At 64.6% G+C, this 14,695-nt stretch overlaps 2 protein-coding genes and 1 non-coding gene across 4 annotated transcripts in view; all 3 read left to right on the top strand.

Moving 5' to 3' along the window:
- The window catches only part of LOC101652665 (coiled-coil domain-containing protein 183), a 19,759-nt gene extending 9,983 nt beyond the window's left edge, over positions 1-9,776 (top strand). Inside the window, exons 10-24 of one of the 2 annotated variants that reach the window (XM_045289104.1) lie at positions 1,628-1,762; positions 1,845-1,892; positions 2,144-2,173; positions 3,074-3,126; positions 3,346-3,437; positions 4,119-4,259; positions 4,344-4,449; positions 5,965-6,068; positions 6,887-7,227; positions 7,319-7,466; positions 7,879-8,055; positions 8,174-8,447; positions 8,598-8,760; positions 9,087-9,145; positions 9,241-9,776. In XM_045289104.1, coding sequence (XP_045145039.1) covers positions 1,628-1,762; positions 1,845-1,892; positions 2,144-2,173; positions 3,074-3,126; positions 3,346-3,437; positions 4,119-4,259; positions 4,344-4,449; positions 5,965-6,068; positions 6,887-7,227; positions 7,319-7,466; positions 7,879-8,055; positions 8,174-8,447; positions 8,598-8,760; positions 9,087-9,145; positions 9,241-9,441 — 2,072 coding nt within the window. In that variant the 3' untranslated portion in view covers positions 9,442-9,776. The remainder of the gene's footprint in view (positions 1-1,627; positions 1,763-1,844; positions 1,893-2,143; positions 2,174-3,073; positions 3,127-3,345; positions 3,438-4,118; positions 4,260-4,343; positions 4,450-5,964; positions 6,069-6,886; positions 7,228-7,318; positions 7,467-7,878; positions 8,056-8,173; positions 8,448-8,597; positions 8,761-9,086; positions 9,146-9,240) is intronic. The other variant, XM_045289105.1, reaches the window with a different exon arrangement.
- Positions 945-1,017, top strand: TRNAA-AGC. Its single transcript has one exon. It is a non-coding gene; the product is annotated as a tRNA-Ala (tRNA).
- A 96-nt stretch (positions 9,777-9,872) lies between the features above and the next one.
- The window catches only part of AJM1 (apical junction component 1 homolog), a 6,970-nt gene continuing 2,147 nt past the window's right edge, over positions 9,873-14,695 (top strand). The window contains exons 1-3 of the mRNA XM_045289346.1: positions 9,873-10,853; positions 12,264-12,341; positions 12,410-14,689. Of these exons, the coding sequence (XP_045145281.1) occupies positions 12,469-14,689 (2,221 nt within the window). The 5' untranslated portion in view covers positions 9,873-10,853; positions 12,264-12,341; positions 12,410-12,468. The remainder of the gene's footprint in view (positions 10,854-12,263; positions 12,342-12,409; positions 14,690-14,695) is intronic.

Genomic DNA, 14,695 nt, shown 5'->3' with positions numbered 1-14,695 from the left:
GCCCCAGCTGGTCAGCTAGGCTGCGGGGATACAAAGGAAAACTCAGCAAGGCAAAATGAGGATTTCTACATCGGGGAAGTGCTAAGGCCTCAGAAAGGAGGGGTGATTGCATGAATACTAGGGCATTCATCCACAGCCAGCGCTGTACTTGATGCCCTGGGAGGACATGCTGGGTGGGGAGAAGTAGCCACCCAGAGCTCTGTGTGGAAGCCCGTCAGTCAGCAGGCACCCAAGCAGTTAACCAAAGGGGCGGTGGTCTCTGGGAGGGGCAGGAGCTTGTAGAACCCTACCACTGTGCCCACAGGAACAGGGCTTTGGACAAGGAAGGTGCTCACAGAGCAAGGAAGCTCAGGTACGACAGACGGGTCCTCTGGAGCAGAGAGAGTTCGGAAAGAGGCCCCTCCACCGGGGGCTGGGGGGAATGCATGCGTGAGCTATGCAGGATCCTTTGTGTGTTAGCAGCTGGGTCAGTCCAGGTGGACTAAAACAAATCTAGGACTACTTGTGTGTATAAGAGAGAACTTTATATCAAAGAGCAATTACATGTTAAGACACCCCAGTCCAGGTTAAGTCTGTAAATCCTGCATGTCCGTTACCAGTCTGTAAATTCTTCTTCAGACTCATGCAGCGCGTGCAATGATGCCGAATGCAGGAAGAAAGATCACAGGCCCGTGGGTGGAAAGTCGTGTGGATCCAGTGGGGTGGAAGCATCTCAGCACTGACAGGGGTCTCCACGTGGCTCCTCCAGCTCCTCCAGCTCCAGGGCGCTAGCGGAGCTCCTTGGGTCTCAACAAGAATGTCTCGCAGGGAGTGCATGTGTGTCCAGCCTCCAGGGAGCTATTTATCTCCTTAGCGCCACCAAATGAGGTCATCAAGCTGCCACCTGATTGACAGGCTCATCTACACTCCTTAACTCTTAAGTCTCAAAAATGACAACAGATGAGGTTTCTGTAGTGTAGTGGTTATCACGTTCGCCTAGCACGCAAAAGGTCCCTGGTTTGAGACCAGGCGGAAACAAATGACAACAGATGGTGTAACTGCCACAGCATCCAGCCAGTCAGCAGGCTCAAGCTGAAAGCTGGGCCAATGGGGCGCTCGTAGGACTTAGACTACACACTGGGGACAGCATAGAGGCTGTGGGCAGTGTGTGGCAACATGGACTGCGGGCCTTCAGCTCCGAGGAAGAAAGGAAGGAGGGAGGGGGTGGGAAAGGGAGCCTGGTGCCAAGGAAGACGGCAGAGCCTGCTCGGTGCAGCTGGACAGGTATCCAGCAGGCTGTCTACAGGAACTGGACCCCCAGGGCTTGGTGGCAGAGGAGCAGCATGTACTTGTTGGTTTATCTGGACGGGGAGCAGCAGGAGCTTGGGAGCAGACAACTTGTTGGGTTTCTGAACAGGGACAGCAGGCACTGGCAGAGCAGGCTTCTCCATTTCTCTAAGAAGGGCTATTGGAATTGTGGTCAGATTTGAATCTAGATCGCTTTGGGTCGGAGCAATGATGCCTTAGCAGGGGTGGGGTGTAGCCGGGAGGGGCGGAGCCGAGGATCTATGGCCCTGGTGGTCTGTTGACATTGCTGGGCACTGGCCAGGGTTGAATCCCTCAGCTTTCCTGTCTGCTCTCTGCACAGTGAAGATCGTCATCCGGGGGGACAGGAACACGGGCAAGACGGCGCTGTGGCACCGGCTGCAGGGGAAGCCCTTCCTGGAGGAGTACATCCCCACGCAGGAGATCCAGGTCACCAGCATCCACTGGAACTACAAGAGTGAGCGAGGGGCCGCTGCCTGGCCAGGGGTGGGGGCAGGTGGGACCTCCTGGGGCACCCTCAGAAGCGCTTTCCATTGCAGCCACAGACGACATTGTGAAGGTGGAGGTCTGGGACGTGGTGGACAAAGGTGAGTGTCCTCCGACTGGGTCGCACGCTCACCCTGCCCTCGCGGGGTGCCGTCCTCTAGGACCTGGAGCCTGGGTCTGTCTCCATTCCCCAGCATCACCCAGAGCCAGAACACCCCACCCCCACCCCGTCCCTGGCTGCAGGAGGGGCTGGCGTGGACTGTGCTGGCAGCGGGGCGGATAAGGTCTGTGAGGCTGTGGTGGCCAGGCGGCTGGGGCCTCCTGACCTCTTGCTCTGTCCCCTTGCTCCCAGGCCACAAGCTCCTCCTCAGTGACACGAGGGGTGAGCGCTGCACGTGGCTCTGCGCCACGCTGCTGTGTGTGTGTGCGTGTGTGTGTGCGTGCAGTGCCGTGACCCCTACAGCACACCCGCTCAGTGGTGCTTGCTACCTGGGTCACCAACCCCTCACTCCCACCCCTTGGGAGGCGAGACCTGGGTCGAGAGCAGTGCCCGACCTACGGAAGACGCTGGCCCCGAGGAGCACCGCCCACTGCGGCTGCCCTGGGATTTAGGCAGCTCTGGACGGCCAGGTCCCGCCTACTCTCAGCAGGCGTGTATGTGTGCACGTGTGTGGGAGTGAGCCCCACCCCCAGCCCAAACCTCCAGCACCTGACACATGGGGGCTGCGCAGCATGCTGCCCCACTTCAGGGCCTCAGGCTGCTTCCTCCAAGGAGCAGACACCTGAATGGGGGACCCTTTACCACACGCTTCCTTGCCCCAGCTAGCTGCGGCCTTGGGGATCAGACTTGGAGGCACTCAGGTTCCTGAGGGAGGGGCGGGTTGCGGGCCCAGCTGGCTCCTTCTGGTGAAGACTCTGTCCTGGGACGATGGGGGGCTGGGGAGGGGTGTTGTGCATGGGGCGCATGTGCACGTTGGCTGGGCAGGATATGCAGGGGAGTGTGTGCACTTGGGGGCCACCACGTTTCCAGAGCTGAAGACCCTGCCCATTTGGATCTCGGTTTCTCCTGGGCCCCACGGGGTCAAGGACGCAGCCAGACTCCCTGCTTCACGGTCCTGAGGGGTGGGGGGGGCAGAGGAGAGGTCAGGGCAGGGTGCTCGCCTGGCCCCCTGATCTAGGTGTCCAGAGGACCGGCTGCCCAGGGGGCCCCATGCTGGAGCAGTGAAGGCCGGGCATTCCTGGGGGCCAGCGCTTCTCCCACACTGGTTTGTCTTCTCATAAGGGAAATGCAAAAAGCGGGGTGAAGGCCTGAAAATGGAGAACGACCCTCAAGAGGTACGTGGGCCCCAGGGTTGCCGGCCCAGAGACAGGAGGCCGGGACCCCGAGGATAGGCTGGGCTGGGCGGGGGGGTGCCTGGGCGTAGCTGACAGCACTGCTCTATACTCGTAGTCTCCCCCTGTTTCTCCAACACACCCCTCCTCCACCAGTTTTCAGGTAGTGCATCTAGTCGGGCTTGTCAGTCAGTCTTCCCTGCCTGCTCCCTCCCTCCCTAGGCGGACTCTGAGCTGGCACTGGATGCAGAGTTCCTGGACGTGTACAAGAACTGCAATGGCGTGGTCATGATGTTTGACATCACCAAGCAGTGGTACGGCTGGCACAAACTCCCGCAGGGGCATGGCCAGGGAGGGTGTGGGGTGCTGGGCACCCCATTCACTAGGAGGACACCCATCAAAGGACCACGCAGTCAGCACAGGGTCAAGAACACCCTGTTCCAGCTTCCCAGGGCCTCACCACAGCCAGCTGTGGTCATGCGTGTGCTCCCCGCCCCCAGGCACAGAGAAGGAAGGTAGCCCTGGGAACGACCAGCTGAGGTCCATGCAGCAGACGTCACCGACGACTTGTCTCAGGTCACAGTAGTCAAGATGCTTAAGAGCACCTTGACACCCAGGGAAGGCGAGGCATGCGGCAAGCAGAGGGCCAGGGCCCAGGTGCTGGGCAGGAGCTGCCTGAGAGGCCTGCAGCAGCGAGACAGACTGGCCTGGCCTTGTGGGCATCCAGGTGGTGCCTGGGGGACCAGGGCAGCTTCCTGGGGCGAGGGCTCAGCCGGGCCAGTGAGACCCTTACCCCAGGGCCAGACCTGCTGGGGATGGGTCAGCAGGGCTACACTGCAGGAGGCCTCCTGGGGCAAGGGACCCCGGCCCCTCACCATGCTCCCCCACTTGCCAGCACTGCCCCAGTCCAGTGCCCTGGGCAGCCCCCCACCAAGGAGCAGGTGCCAGGGAGCTGGCCATGGGCGAGACCTCACACAGCCTGTGCCTGCCTGTAGGACCTTCCACTACATTCTGCGTGAGCTGCCCAAGGTGCCCACCCACGTGCCTGTGTGCGTGCTGGGGAACCACCGTGACATGGGCGAGCACCGCGTCATCCTGCCTGACGACGTGCGTGACCTCATCGACCACTTGGACAGGTGAGTGAGGCAGCCCGCCCGTGACCTGCGCCCTGGGGTGGGGGGCGCTGGGCTCAACGCTTTGTGCTCACCACTCTCACCCAGGCCCCCAGGCTCCTCCTACTTCCGCTACGCGGAGTCTTCCATGAAGAACAGCTTTGGCCTGAAGTATCTGCACAAGTTCTTCAACATCCCCTTCCTGCAACTGCAGGTGAGCGGGCCCAGGCCCTTTGTCAGGAGACTGCAGGTGGGAGGCTCTCGCTGGGCTGCCGCCCTCTGAAGGGCTCCTGCCTGCCCGGCCCAGAGGTGGGACAGGGCGCTGCCCACACCCATCAGTGCCTGCAGAGCAGTCTGCCCAGGCAGCCTTGTGGCCATTCCCAGGGGCCAGTGTCACAGCTCTGAGAGCCCCTCCCAGTGGGAGCACATCCCCCTCCCCCCCAGCTTACCTGAGCGGTTTTCTTTAACCCTTTCCTGACCCATCACCTTAACTGCTGTAAGTGCGTGCTGGGAATGTTTGCTGGGTGATGGGTGTTGAGTACCATTATGGGGCAGGGCAGATAGAGGGCATGTCCCTGCAGCCATGGGACTTGTGAGAACCCATTGGGAGATTGAGCAGCCATACTCGGGCCCAAGCCAGCAGGTTCAGGCCAGGCCAGCCCTTGGGCATGCTGGGCCTGAGGCTGGGCAGGTGGCAGCAGTCTCCAGGAAACTATACACACACCCCGTACACACACCACCCCTGATCATGCCACACATTCCAGGGTCCAGCTGTCTCCAGGAGGAGACAGTGACTAGTCACAGTGGGCAGTGCCTGGTTGAATTCTGATTTGAAGCACCTGGCATGAAGGTGCCCTACTTATGGGGGGAAGAAGGGGGGTGGCATTTCTGGGGTCTAGAGACCCTCAGGAGGCACGAGAGCTTCTTCAGCAGTGTTCACCTCACTGAAGCCCTGACTGCCTGGGTGATGGGGAATCATGGGCCTGGGCAAGCCTGGCCGCTCAGACCCTGCCCCTCCCTCCCTCCCTCAGTGTGGGGCGAAGGGGGGTCCCCCACAAATCATCACAGGTCTGATAGGCTCAACTGTAAAGTGATAATAAGTAAAGATTATAGTAAAGTCATCGAGATTGGAATAATGGAGTCAGACACAAATCATGGTAGCATGCTCACCTCAGCCCGCTTGGTGGTCCTCGTGGGGGGAGCCCGGCCATGAGAGCAGGAGAGTCCCCACTTTATTGTTAACCAAGGTTTATCTCTCATTAGGGGGACATGATTACAGGTAACCACACATCACAGGAAGGGGCAGTACAATAGGCATACACATCGTAGGAAGGGGATGTATGACAGGCATAAGCGTAACAGGAAGGGATGAGCTAGGGGTGTGCCCATAGGAATGGGAGGGACTAGGGGTACACATGTGACAAGATGGGCGGACCCTAGATTCATGATGGCGGCCTAACCTTGGTCATCCTTGGGCGGGTTTGACCTCTCTGGTGTCTCCTACAAGGAAACAGACAACTACTATCCTCATCAGAAGGGAGTGGGCCCTACTTGTTGTGGGATAAACAGTGGTGTCTGCTTGGTCTAGATGGCTGATAGCTCTTAGGGAGAATGACCCCTGATCTATTCTTGATGACCTCCAAGTGTATAGTCATTCGTAAGCAGCTAAGTCTGGCATATATTTGGGGGAGACAACTTGGGAGAAATCCTTCTGTTTCCCACACCTCAGAGGGAGACCCTGCTGCGGCAGCTGGAGACCAACCAGCTGGACATTGACGCCACGCTAGAGGAGCTGCAGGTGCAGCAGGAGACCGAGGACCAGAACTATGAGATGTACGTGCTTGCCCCCACACATGGTCTGCACGGGCGCCTGTCAGGCCTGTGAGCTGACCATGAGCCATGCTCGGGAAGCCGGGTGAGGTTTGGGACTCTGCCCAGCAAACCCTCTCAGGAAGGGTACGGCCCTTGATTCCTCCCAGCAGCCTGCATTGTTAATGCACTGAGAGGCCAGGAGACCAGAGCAGTACCCCCTGGGGAATGCTCACAACCCCGCCCCCAGTCACTGTCCCTGGCTGGCCAGCTACCCAGGGCTGCCATGTCGTGTGAGCTAGAGGGCTGAGCATGGCTCAGTGCTGCAGGCATCTAGCCTGTGCCTCTGGGCCCCCTGGGCCTGGCACAGCTGCCCCCCTTCCAGGTTCCTCCTGGGTGTACCCCATGTCAGCGGGGCCTCAGTATGCCAGGGAGAGCCCACTGTGATCAGGAGACCTCTGGGCAGAATGGACCTTGGAAGGTGACTCTCCTGTCACTTCATGTTCTGGTGCCTTGGGGTGGGGGTGGGGGGTTGGCACTGGAGGGGCTGTGCACCCCAAGGCCAAGCATCAGCCTGTCCTGCCAGCAGCTGGCCTATGGTGACCTGGCCTTGTAGGCACCGCCTGCAAGTGGCACACGGCTCCCTCCACCCAGGCAGCGACCCCAGGAGGCTGCCGACTGAGGGCGGGAAGGAGCCACCATGCACTTCCAGGTTGTGCTGTGGGTGCTCATTGCAGACTGTTCATAAGCTGCCTCCCGGCCCTGTGCCAAACAAGGGTGTCCTCGGGCTGTGGCAGGGCTGGGCCCTGCATGGCATGCTCACTCGTGCCCTCTGTCCTCAGCTTCTTGGAGATGATGGAGGCCCGAGGCCGAGGCCACATGGCCAACGGGCAGAGCCCAGCCTCCGGATCCCAGTCGCCCGTCGTCCCTGTGGGTGCTGCCTCCCCCAGCAGCTCCAGCCCCAGCACACCCCAGCCCGCCCCACCACCACCACCAGCCCCTGCCCCCAGCCCACCCCCGCCACCCCTGTCCTTGGGGGCAGAGGCCCTGTCCCCACAGGCCCCAGCCTCCATGCCCCCTGCCACTGCTCCGGCCCAGGCCCCGGCCCCGGCCCCTCGCCGCAGCATCATCTCACGCCTGTTTGGGACCTCACCTGCTGCTGAGCCGGCGCCCCCTGCCCCAGGTAGGCTGGCCCAGGCTGCTATGCCGCCACCCTCCCCCTCCCAATTGCCCAATCAGGGAAGGCACCTAGGGAGCCCTATGTCTGTCTGCAGAGCCGTCCCTGGCCACAGAGGCCCTGGCCAAGGCATCCAAGGTGGAGGACTTTGTTCCTGAAGACAGCCTGGACCGCAGCTTCCTGGAGGATGCTGCCCCCCCACCAGAGGAGAAGAGGACCAAGCGCCCCCAGCAGGAGAGCGACAGGTGGGGGCTGTGGGATCCTGCAGAGACTGCAGGTGTGGCCTCCACCACCTGGTACTGCGGCCCAGGGGCGGCGTGACAGAAGTTGGCTGTGCCCAGTGTCTCCTGGGAAGACTTGTCTGTGAGGGGGATCTCCACTCTTTCCAGCCCACCCCTGGGCAGGCCATGCTCTCCTGGTACAGCCTAGCCTGTGGTTCCCAGGCATCTCACCTGTTCCCAACACAGCTGTCCAGGACCCCCCACCACAGGCTCCCCGTCACCACTCAGAGCCCCTGGCTCCAGACCCCAGGCGGCTCTGCCTCATCCCACCCTGGTGTAGAGCCCTAACTTAGCCCTGTCACCCTGGCTACAGGGTGGCATCAAGTCCAGGGACAGGGATGGAGTCCCCCTCTGACCTCATCCCTGCCCTGTGCAGTGACGGGGAGGCCCTGGGTGGCAACCCTCTGGTGACCGGTTTTCAAGATGACGTGGACCTGGAAGACAGAGCCCCGCCGTGCGCCGACCCCCTTCCCAGCCAGAATGTCACCCTGTCCAGTGAGGAGGAGGCCACAGGACTGGTCCCTCAGACATGCCTGCAGCCAGAGATGAAATGGTGTGTGTGGCAGGGGCCAGGAAGTGGCTCCAGGTGGAGACCCTGGGAGTGCTGAGCAGGCGTGTGCCATTGGGGGGGGGGCCCTGTCTCAAGGCCCTCACCCACCTTATCTCCACAGGCCCTCCCAGAAGCCTCCAAAGCCCCAGGCCCAGGTGGGCCCCTCACCAGCCCAGGAGCCTCAGAGGCCAGAGACACAGGGCGAGGGGAAGGCTGTCCTCGGAGGGCCGGCATCCAGGACCACAGCTGCCCCCTGCGAGCCTGAGGGAGCCAAGGCCGAGCGAGCAGCGTCGTCAGAGAGTGACCCTGAGGGACCTGTGGCCACCCAGATGCTGTCCTTCCTCATGGATGACCCGGACTTTGAGAGCGATGAGTCTAACACACCCCGGAAAGTGGTGAGGGGCTGTCTGACAGCAAGTGTGGGCAGAAAAACGTGTGGAGGCTGAGGCACGTGTGGGCAGGCCCCTAGACCCGGAGGGCACACGATGAAGCCCGGAGGCGGGGGCTTTGGCCCGTGACTCCCACCTCCTGCTACCCCCTCCCAGAGCCAGTTCCCAGTCCGAGAGGACCTCTCTGACCTGACGGATGAGGACACTCCCCCAGCCCGGCCCCCTCGGCCCCCTGCACCCCCCTTCAGACCTGAGAACGACACCGACCTCTTTGGCCTGGGCCTCGGGGAGCCGGGCTCCAGGGACAGCAGCGATGAAGGTGGGTCAGCACCCCTGTGAGCTGTACCCCTTCCCCAGGCGCAGCCTGCTGCCCCAGGCCATCAAGGCCCACCCTGACTGCTCCTCAGCCACGCTCACGGGGCCGCCTGGTGCCCATAGGGGTGGATGCGCAGACTCAGTCCACAGTGCCCCAAGGTGTCACCTTGAGTCTCTGAGTTCCCCTGGCAGGGGTGGTCAGCCACTGCACACATGGGTGCCCTGGCCCCTGTCCTAGAGAAGTGCGGAGGGAACAGTGGCCCTGAAGTGTGGGGGGTCGAGGCAGCCCCCCTAGTGTCCCACAGGGATACAGGCCTGTGTTCTCTGCAGACCAGGGCAGCAAGGCCCCCTCCCGAGAGAAGAAGAAGAAGAAGAGGAGGAGCAAGGAGGTAGACTGGCTGCCGCCCAGGGCTTGAGGGCTGGTGGGGTGTGTGTGCAGGGCATTGGGCGGGGCCTGCAGCCCTGCTGACTGTCCCGTGCCCAGCCCGCCCAGGAGGAGGAGAAAGCAGAGAAGAGGAGGAGCAGACACAAGAAGGGCAAGGACAAGGACGAGGGCAGGGCCGAGAAGAAGAAGAAGAAGGCACCACGCAGCAGGAAGGAGGCCACTGATGAGCTGGAGGCCTTCCTGGGGGGTGGGGCCCCTGGCAGCCAGCACCCCGGGGGCGGGGACTACGAGGAACTCTAGGTGGCTGCAGTGGCCACCCTACAGGAGGTGGGGGCGAGGCAGCGGGACGGCCCTGGGGCCCTCAGCGTTTCTCAGGGATGTGACTGAGAGGGACCTGCGGGTCTGTTTACAGGGGTGCCTGCCCCCAGCCCCGCTCACAGTCCCCACCCCTGGCATGTGATGGCACCTCTTCCACCACATGGGGGCCCTGTGGCAAGTCTCCCCCAGTGCCTGCCAGGTTGAGCCGCAGGGAACCCAAATCTTCCTGGTGTGCCGGGCAGGTGGCCAGGCCAGCGGGGCTGAGGCTCTGTCATCAGCCGCAGATGTGCCCTCGGCCATAAAGCGCTCCTGTTTCAGCTGGAATCCTGTCTTCTCTCTGCCCTGATTCACAGCCAGCCAGGGGCACTCACAGCGCCAGGGGGAGTTGGTGTGTGTGCGTGTGGTCGCAGGAGACAGCCCAGTACCTCCATTACGCCAGGGGGGCCACTTTACTGCTCTTTACGCTATGGACAGCACTGGGGGGGCAGGGGGTGTGCCTTGGACCAGGACTGTGGTCTCACCATTGGGCAGCAGCCAGACCCCCACCACCACTCCCACTGTACTGCTGGTAGTGTGGCCTCAGGCCTGGTGCACTTCCTGGACAGGGGCAGACCTCACCCACACCCTGGCCACTTACCTGTTCCTACCTGGGCATATACCCTGCCCTTCCCACCACCTCCACGGTTGCCAAGGGAACAGGTTCCAAGGGGCTTCCACAATGAACCAGAGCTATACCAGGCCATGTGGGCACTGCCAGACCCTCCTGCCCTGTCACACCCTCACCTTCCTGGGCCACAAGCTGAGAGCCAAGAGCGGAAGAAAGCCAGCCAGGACCCAGGTGGAAGAACCCTTTGAAGGCAGGCCATCCAGGGGGTCAGGGGCTTGTTGGGAGGGGCTGGGAGACCTGCCACAGAATGCCACCATGAGGTTGACAAGAAGGCCCAGGCAGTGGCAGCCCTCCACTGAGCCAAGGCCGTGTAGCCATCTGGCCCTGGCTGGTCTGCTGAGCTCTTGGCACCCCTGGCCCAGGCAAATGGGTCCTGGGAAGGGACCGGCAGTCAGGGACTGTCCATCTGCTCATTTCGGGGCTGAGCCGGAAGAACAATTCTGGACACTCAACCTCAGACAGCCACCTGCCCCCCTCTGGTGGTGTCCTGGAGCTAAGCCCGGTGGGGCTCAGTAGCCCCAGGGTCAGGCCTAGTTTCAGCGGGCTCTAGATGAGCTCTGCCCCTTTAAGTGCAGCTTCCGCCGTAGCCGCCGGGGGCAGCACTGAGCGGCCGGCCGGCCGGCAAGCGGCGCTGCTGCCTCGAAGCTTCTGCCGGCGCCGGGGACGCGGTGGTGCCAGGTTGGGGGCTGCGCAGCCCACTGAGGTTCTGGCGACGGAGCAGCGCCAGGTAGGGGCCAGGGGGCATGCGACCCGCCGTCATGGGCCAGGTTCGTCCTTGGCTGCAAGGATGGAGTCCCCTCCCCCGGCGACAGCGGGCGGGTTCCCGCTGAAACTGGGCCTGGGCCGTGGTGAGGGCCGGCCGAGCAAGCGCTCGGGAAAGCCTAAAACCCCGGAGGGGGCTGGCCAACCTTGGGGAGGGGCTGTCACCGTGTCCAGTTGCTGACTGCCGCAGCCGACAAGCACCTGGGGCGGAGCCTCCCCATCACCAACCCTGATTCTGGCCCGGCTTGGCGCTTAGGGGGAGGGGGACGGAAAGGATGGTCTTGCCCGCACGGCACAAAGTTGGGGGCGGGTTGTGACCGGAGGCCCAGTCCACCAGAATCCCCTGTACCCTGCGGGCCCCTGAGGGCTGACCTAATGAACCCCGCCCCCCATCGCCACCGCCACAAAAGGTCCTGCCAGGAAGGGGGCGGCCTTCTGCGTTCCGATCCCGGCCTTAGCCGGTTTCGGGGGGCATCGCGTCTCCTCCCGGATGGGAGCCAGGTGACCGTTCGGACAAACCGCCTAGCCCGAGGCGCAGGCGCACTGTGGCGCCCCCGCCCTCTCCTGAGCCTCAGGGACCTCAGAGGGGTCGCAGTGTCATCGGACAGTGGCCTGATGACAGGAGCCACCGATCCAGGCCGCAGCGTGGGGGCCGCGGATGCGCGGTTTCCATGGTGCTGCCTGGCGCCACTGGAGGTGGGCCTTCTCCGAGGAGCCATGGGGGAGGGGCTCGCCTGGCTTCCCCTGCCCCCCCTCAGGTTCCGAGCCGCGGAAGCTGTGCTCCCCTGTGCCCCAGGAGAGCGGCGGTTATCAGCGTGGCTCACATCGATCCCACGTGGTCTTGCAGCCGGTCCAGTGTCGCGCTGCCAGGCTGCGGGTGCGCGCGCGCGCTGTGGGGTGTCTGCGGGGAGCGGGGTTGTCGTGCCGGCCTTAACCATGCTAGTGGCGTCCAGGAAGCTTCCTTCCGAAGACATGGAGCTTGAGGGGCCCGAGTGCTTGCAGACCGCGGGTGGGACAGCCTCCAGGGCTGCAGTCTGGACTCTTCGGTTCCTCCCGGGGGGCGCGTCGCCGGGTGCAGCCGCCTCACAGCCCCAGGGGGAGGGTCTGTTTAATCCGCCCAAGGTGAGGGACGCTTGCATTTCACCAAGTCCTGGGAGCGGCTGCCCACACCCACTGCGCTCTGGGGCCATGCTCCCTGCTAACGGGTAGGGGGTCCTGGGAGGAGCTCCCTGCAGAGACCCAGGCAGTGACATCGCTGAGGCTGCCTTCCCCCCAGTCGCCGAGCTGGGGCCTGGAATGGGGAGGAGCTTTTAATTCTTTTAGGTGCTGTTGGGGTGGGGGGTTGGGTGACCAGACGGCTGGGTTGCTCCCGCAGGTGCCACTCAAGGCGGCATGGAATCGGCGCTCGAGGCCACGGCCCACAGGCGGGGCTGCTGCCCCCACTGCATCCCAGGTAAGCCGGTTCAACACGAGGGTAGCTGGTGGCTGCGGCGGGGTCCCTGAGCTACCCCTTCTCCGCAGGGTGGAAGCCCTGCCAGGCTGAGTGAGCTGGAGCCGCCAGCCTGGGGACCTCCTTTAAGATGACCCGCACGGACCCGCCAGACCTGCTGGTGTCAACCGTGTACCAAGACATCAAGGTGGCGGCCCCGGACCCCGCAACGCGACGGCCGACATGTGAACGCCCCATGGCCCGGCCAGCAGCGCCCGTGCCTTTCAACAAGCGCCACTGCCGCAGCTTCGATTTCCTGGAGGCGCTGGACGGGCCGGCCATGGAGGGCCACGGAGCGCGCGGGCGCCCGGAGCCGCCACGCCCCGAGCCCGCAGCACCTCGGCCCCGGCCCCGAGACGGAGAGACGCGGCGCCGCGCTCGCTCCAAGAGCGCGCCTCGCGCGCCCCCGGGCCTGGCCCCGGCCGCGCCCGCCTCCCCCCCAGTGCTGACGCGGCGGGGCAGGGACGCCCAACGGGCACCGCGGACTGAGGTGTCTCCGCGCCGGGAACCTGCCTACCCCGCGCTGCGCGCGCTTGCCAACGAGCTGCACCCCATCAAGCTGCAGCCTCAGCGGGGAGGCCCGGGCCGCATTGCACCCCTCTGCGCCGCCGCCGGCCGCTGCCCACCACCAGAGCTGCCCCCAGGGCCCGCCCCGCACGTCCGCTGCCGTCTGGACATCAAGCCGGACGACGCGGTGTTGCAGCACGCTGCTCGGGGCCCGAGGTCCTCTGGGCCCGCGGACGCTGCGCTCTGGGCCCGCGGCGCCCCGCAGCTGCACGGCCTGCCTGTGCCCGGCCCCCCTCGGCATGTGACGTTGTCCCGCACGCCCACGCCCAGCGACTCGTACTGTGCCGACCCCAGAGCACTGTACTACGATGGGCCCCTACCCGGACCCCGGGACTACGCCGAGCGCCGCAGCCTGGCCTTCGCCACCCCGCCCGGCCCCACGCAGTTCTTCTACACGGAGGAGCCGGAGGGCTACCCCAGCGGCTTTACGGTCAGCCCAGGCCCGCCCTTCGACGGCTACTGCCCCAGACCATACCCGTCCGAGGAGCCGCCGGGCCCCAGCCCGCGGCACGTGGGCGGGTACTACTCGGGGGACCTTCACTCCTTCCCGGTCCAGGAGCCACCCTCCCGCTCCTACTATGGCGAGGCGCCCCACACCTATGGACCGCGCTATGTAGCCGCGGAGGAGCCCCTGGCCCGCCCCGCTACCCGCCCCTTCCGCATGGAGGAGTGGGGGCGGTACCGGGACCGGGACGTCCTGACTCGGACCTACCCTTACCCGAGAGGCAGCCCAGCCTGGGGCGACTGGGGACCGCGGCCTTACCGCACCCTGCAGGTGGCCCCACCCCCGGACGCCGAGCCCCTGCTCGCTTCTTGGCATGGCGGCACGGGCACCAGCCCACCCCGACTGGTCACTGATAGCCGCCACTACTCGCGCTCCTGGGACAACATTTTAGCGCCTGCTCCTCGCCGGGACGACCCGTTGGGCCGAGGCCGCAGCTATGAGAACCTGCTGGGGCGAGAGCCGCACGCCACATCTCCCGAAGGCCGGCGCCCGCCTGTCGTCGTCAACTTGTCCACCTCGCCCCGGCGCTACGCGGCGCTGTCGCTGTCCGAGACGTCGCTGTCCGAGAAAGGCCGTGCTGGGGAGGGCCTGGGCCGCGCCTGGTACGTCACCCCCGAGATCACCATCACCGACAACGACCTGCGCAACGCGGAGCGTCCGTCAGCCCGGGCCTGGGAGGTGCCCGGGGGCCGAAAGCGGCCGCCCCCGCCCCCGGCCGCCGACGGCCCTGCCCCCGGCCGCCAGCGCAGCCTAGAGCAGCTGGACGAGCTGATCACAGACCTGGTCATCGACTCCAGGCCCGCGGCGGGGCCGGCCGCCGAGCGCGCGGATGAAAGTCCGGGCGGCCAGCTCCGGCGCGTGCTGGACCTGCGACCCGCGGGCCCCGCGCTGGCGCCGCCGCGTTCACCTCCTGCCTCCGCCGGGAGCGGCGAGGACCAGGCTGGGTCGGGGGAGGCTGCAGACGCGTCGCCAGAGCCCAGCGCGGACGAGGACGACCTCATGACCTGCTCGAACGCGCGCTGCCGGCGCACGGAGACCATGTTCAACGCCTGCCTCTACTTCAAGTCCTGCCACAGCTGCTACACGTACTACTGCTCGCGCCTGTGCCGCCGCGAGGACTGGGACGCGCACAAGGCGCGCTGCGTGTACGGTCGCGTGGGCAGCGTGTGTCGCCACGTGCTGCAGTTCTGCCGCGACAGCGGCCCGGTGCACCGCGCCTTCTCCCGCATTGCGCGCGTCGGCTTCC

The sequence above is a fragment of the Echinops telfairi genome, unplaced genomic scaffold (assembly GCF_000313985.2).
Source record: "Echinops telfairi isolate 266 unplaced genomic scaffold, ASM31398v2 ScPeMD7_25;HRSCAF=90, whole genome shotgun sequence".
Lineage (NCBI taxonomy): Eukaryota > Metazoa > Chordata > Mammalia > Afrosoricida > Tenrecidae > Echinops > Echinops telfairi.
Note: the sequence above shows the minus strand (reverse complement) of the source record. Positions and strands in the feature narration are given on the sequence as shown.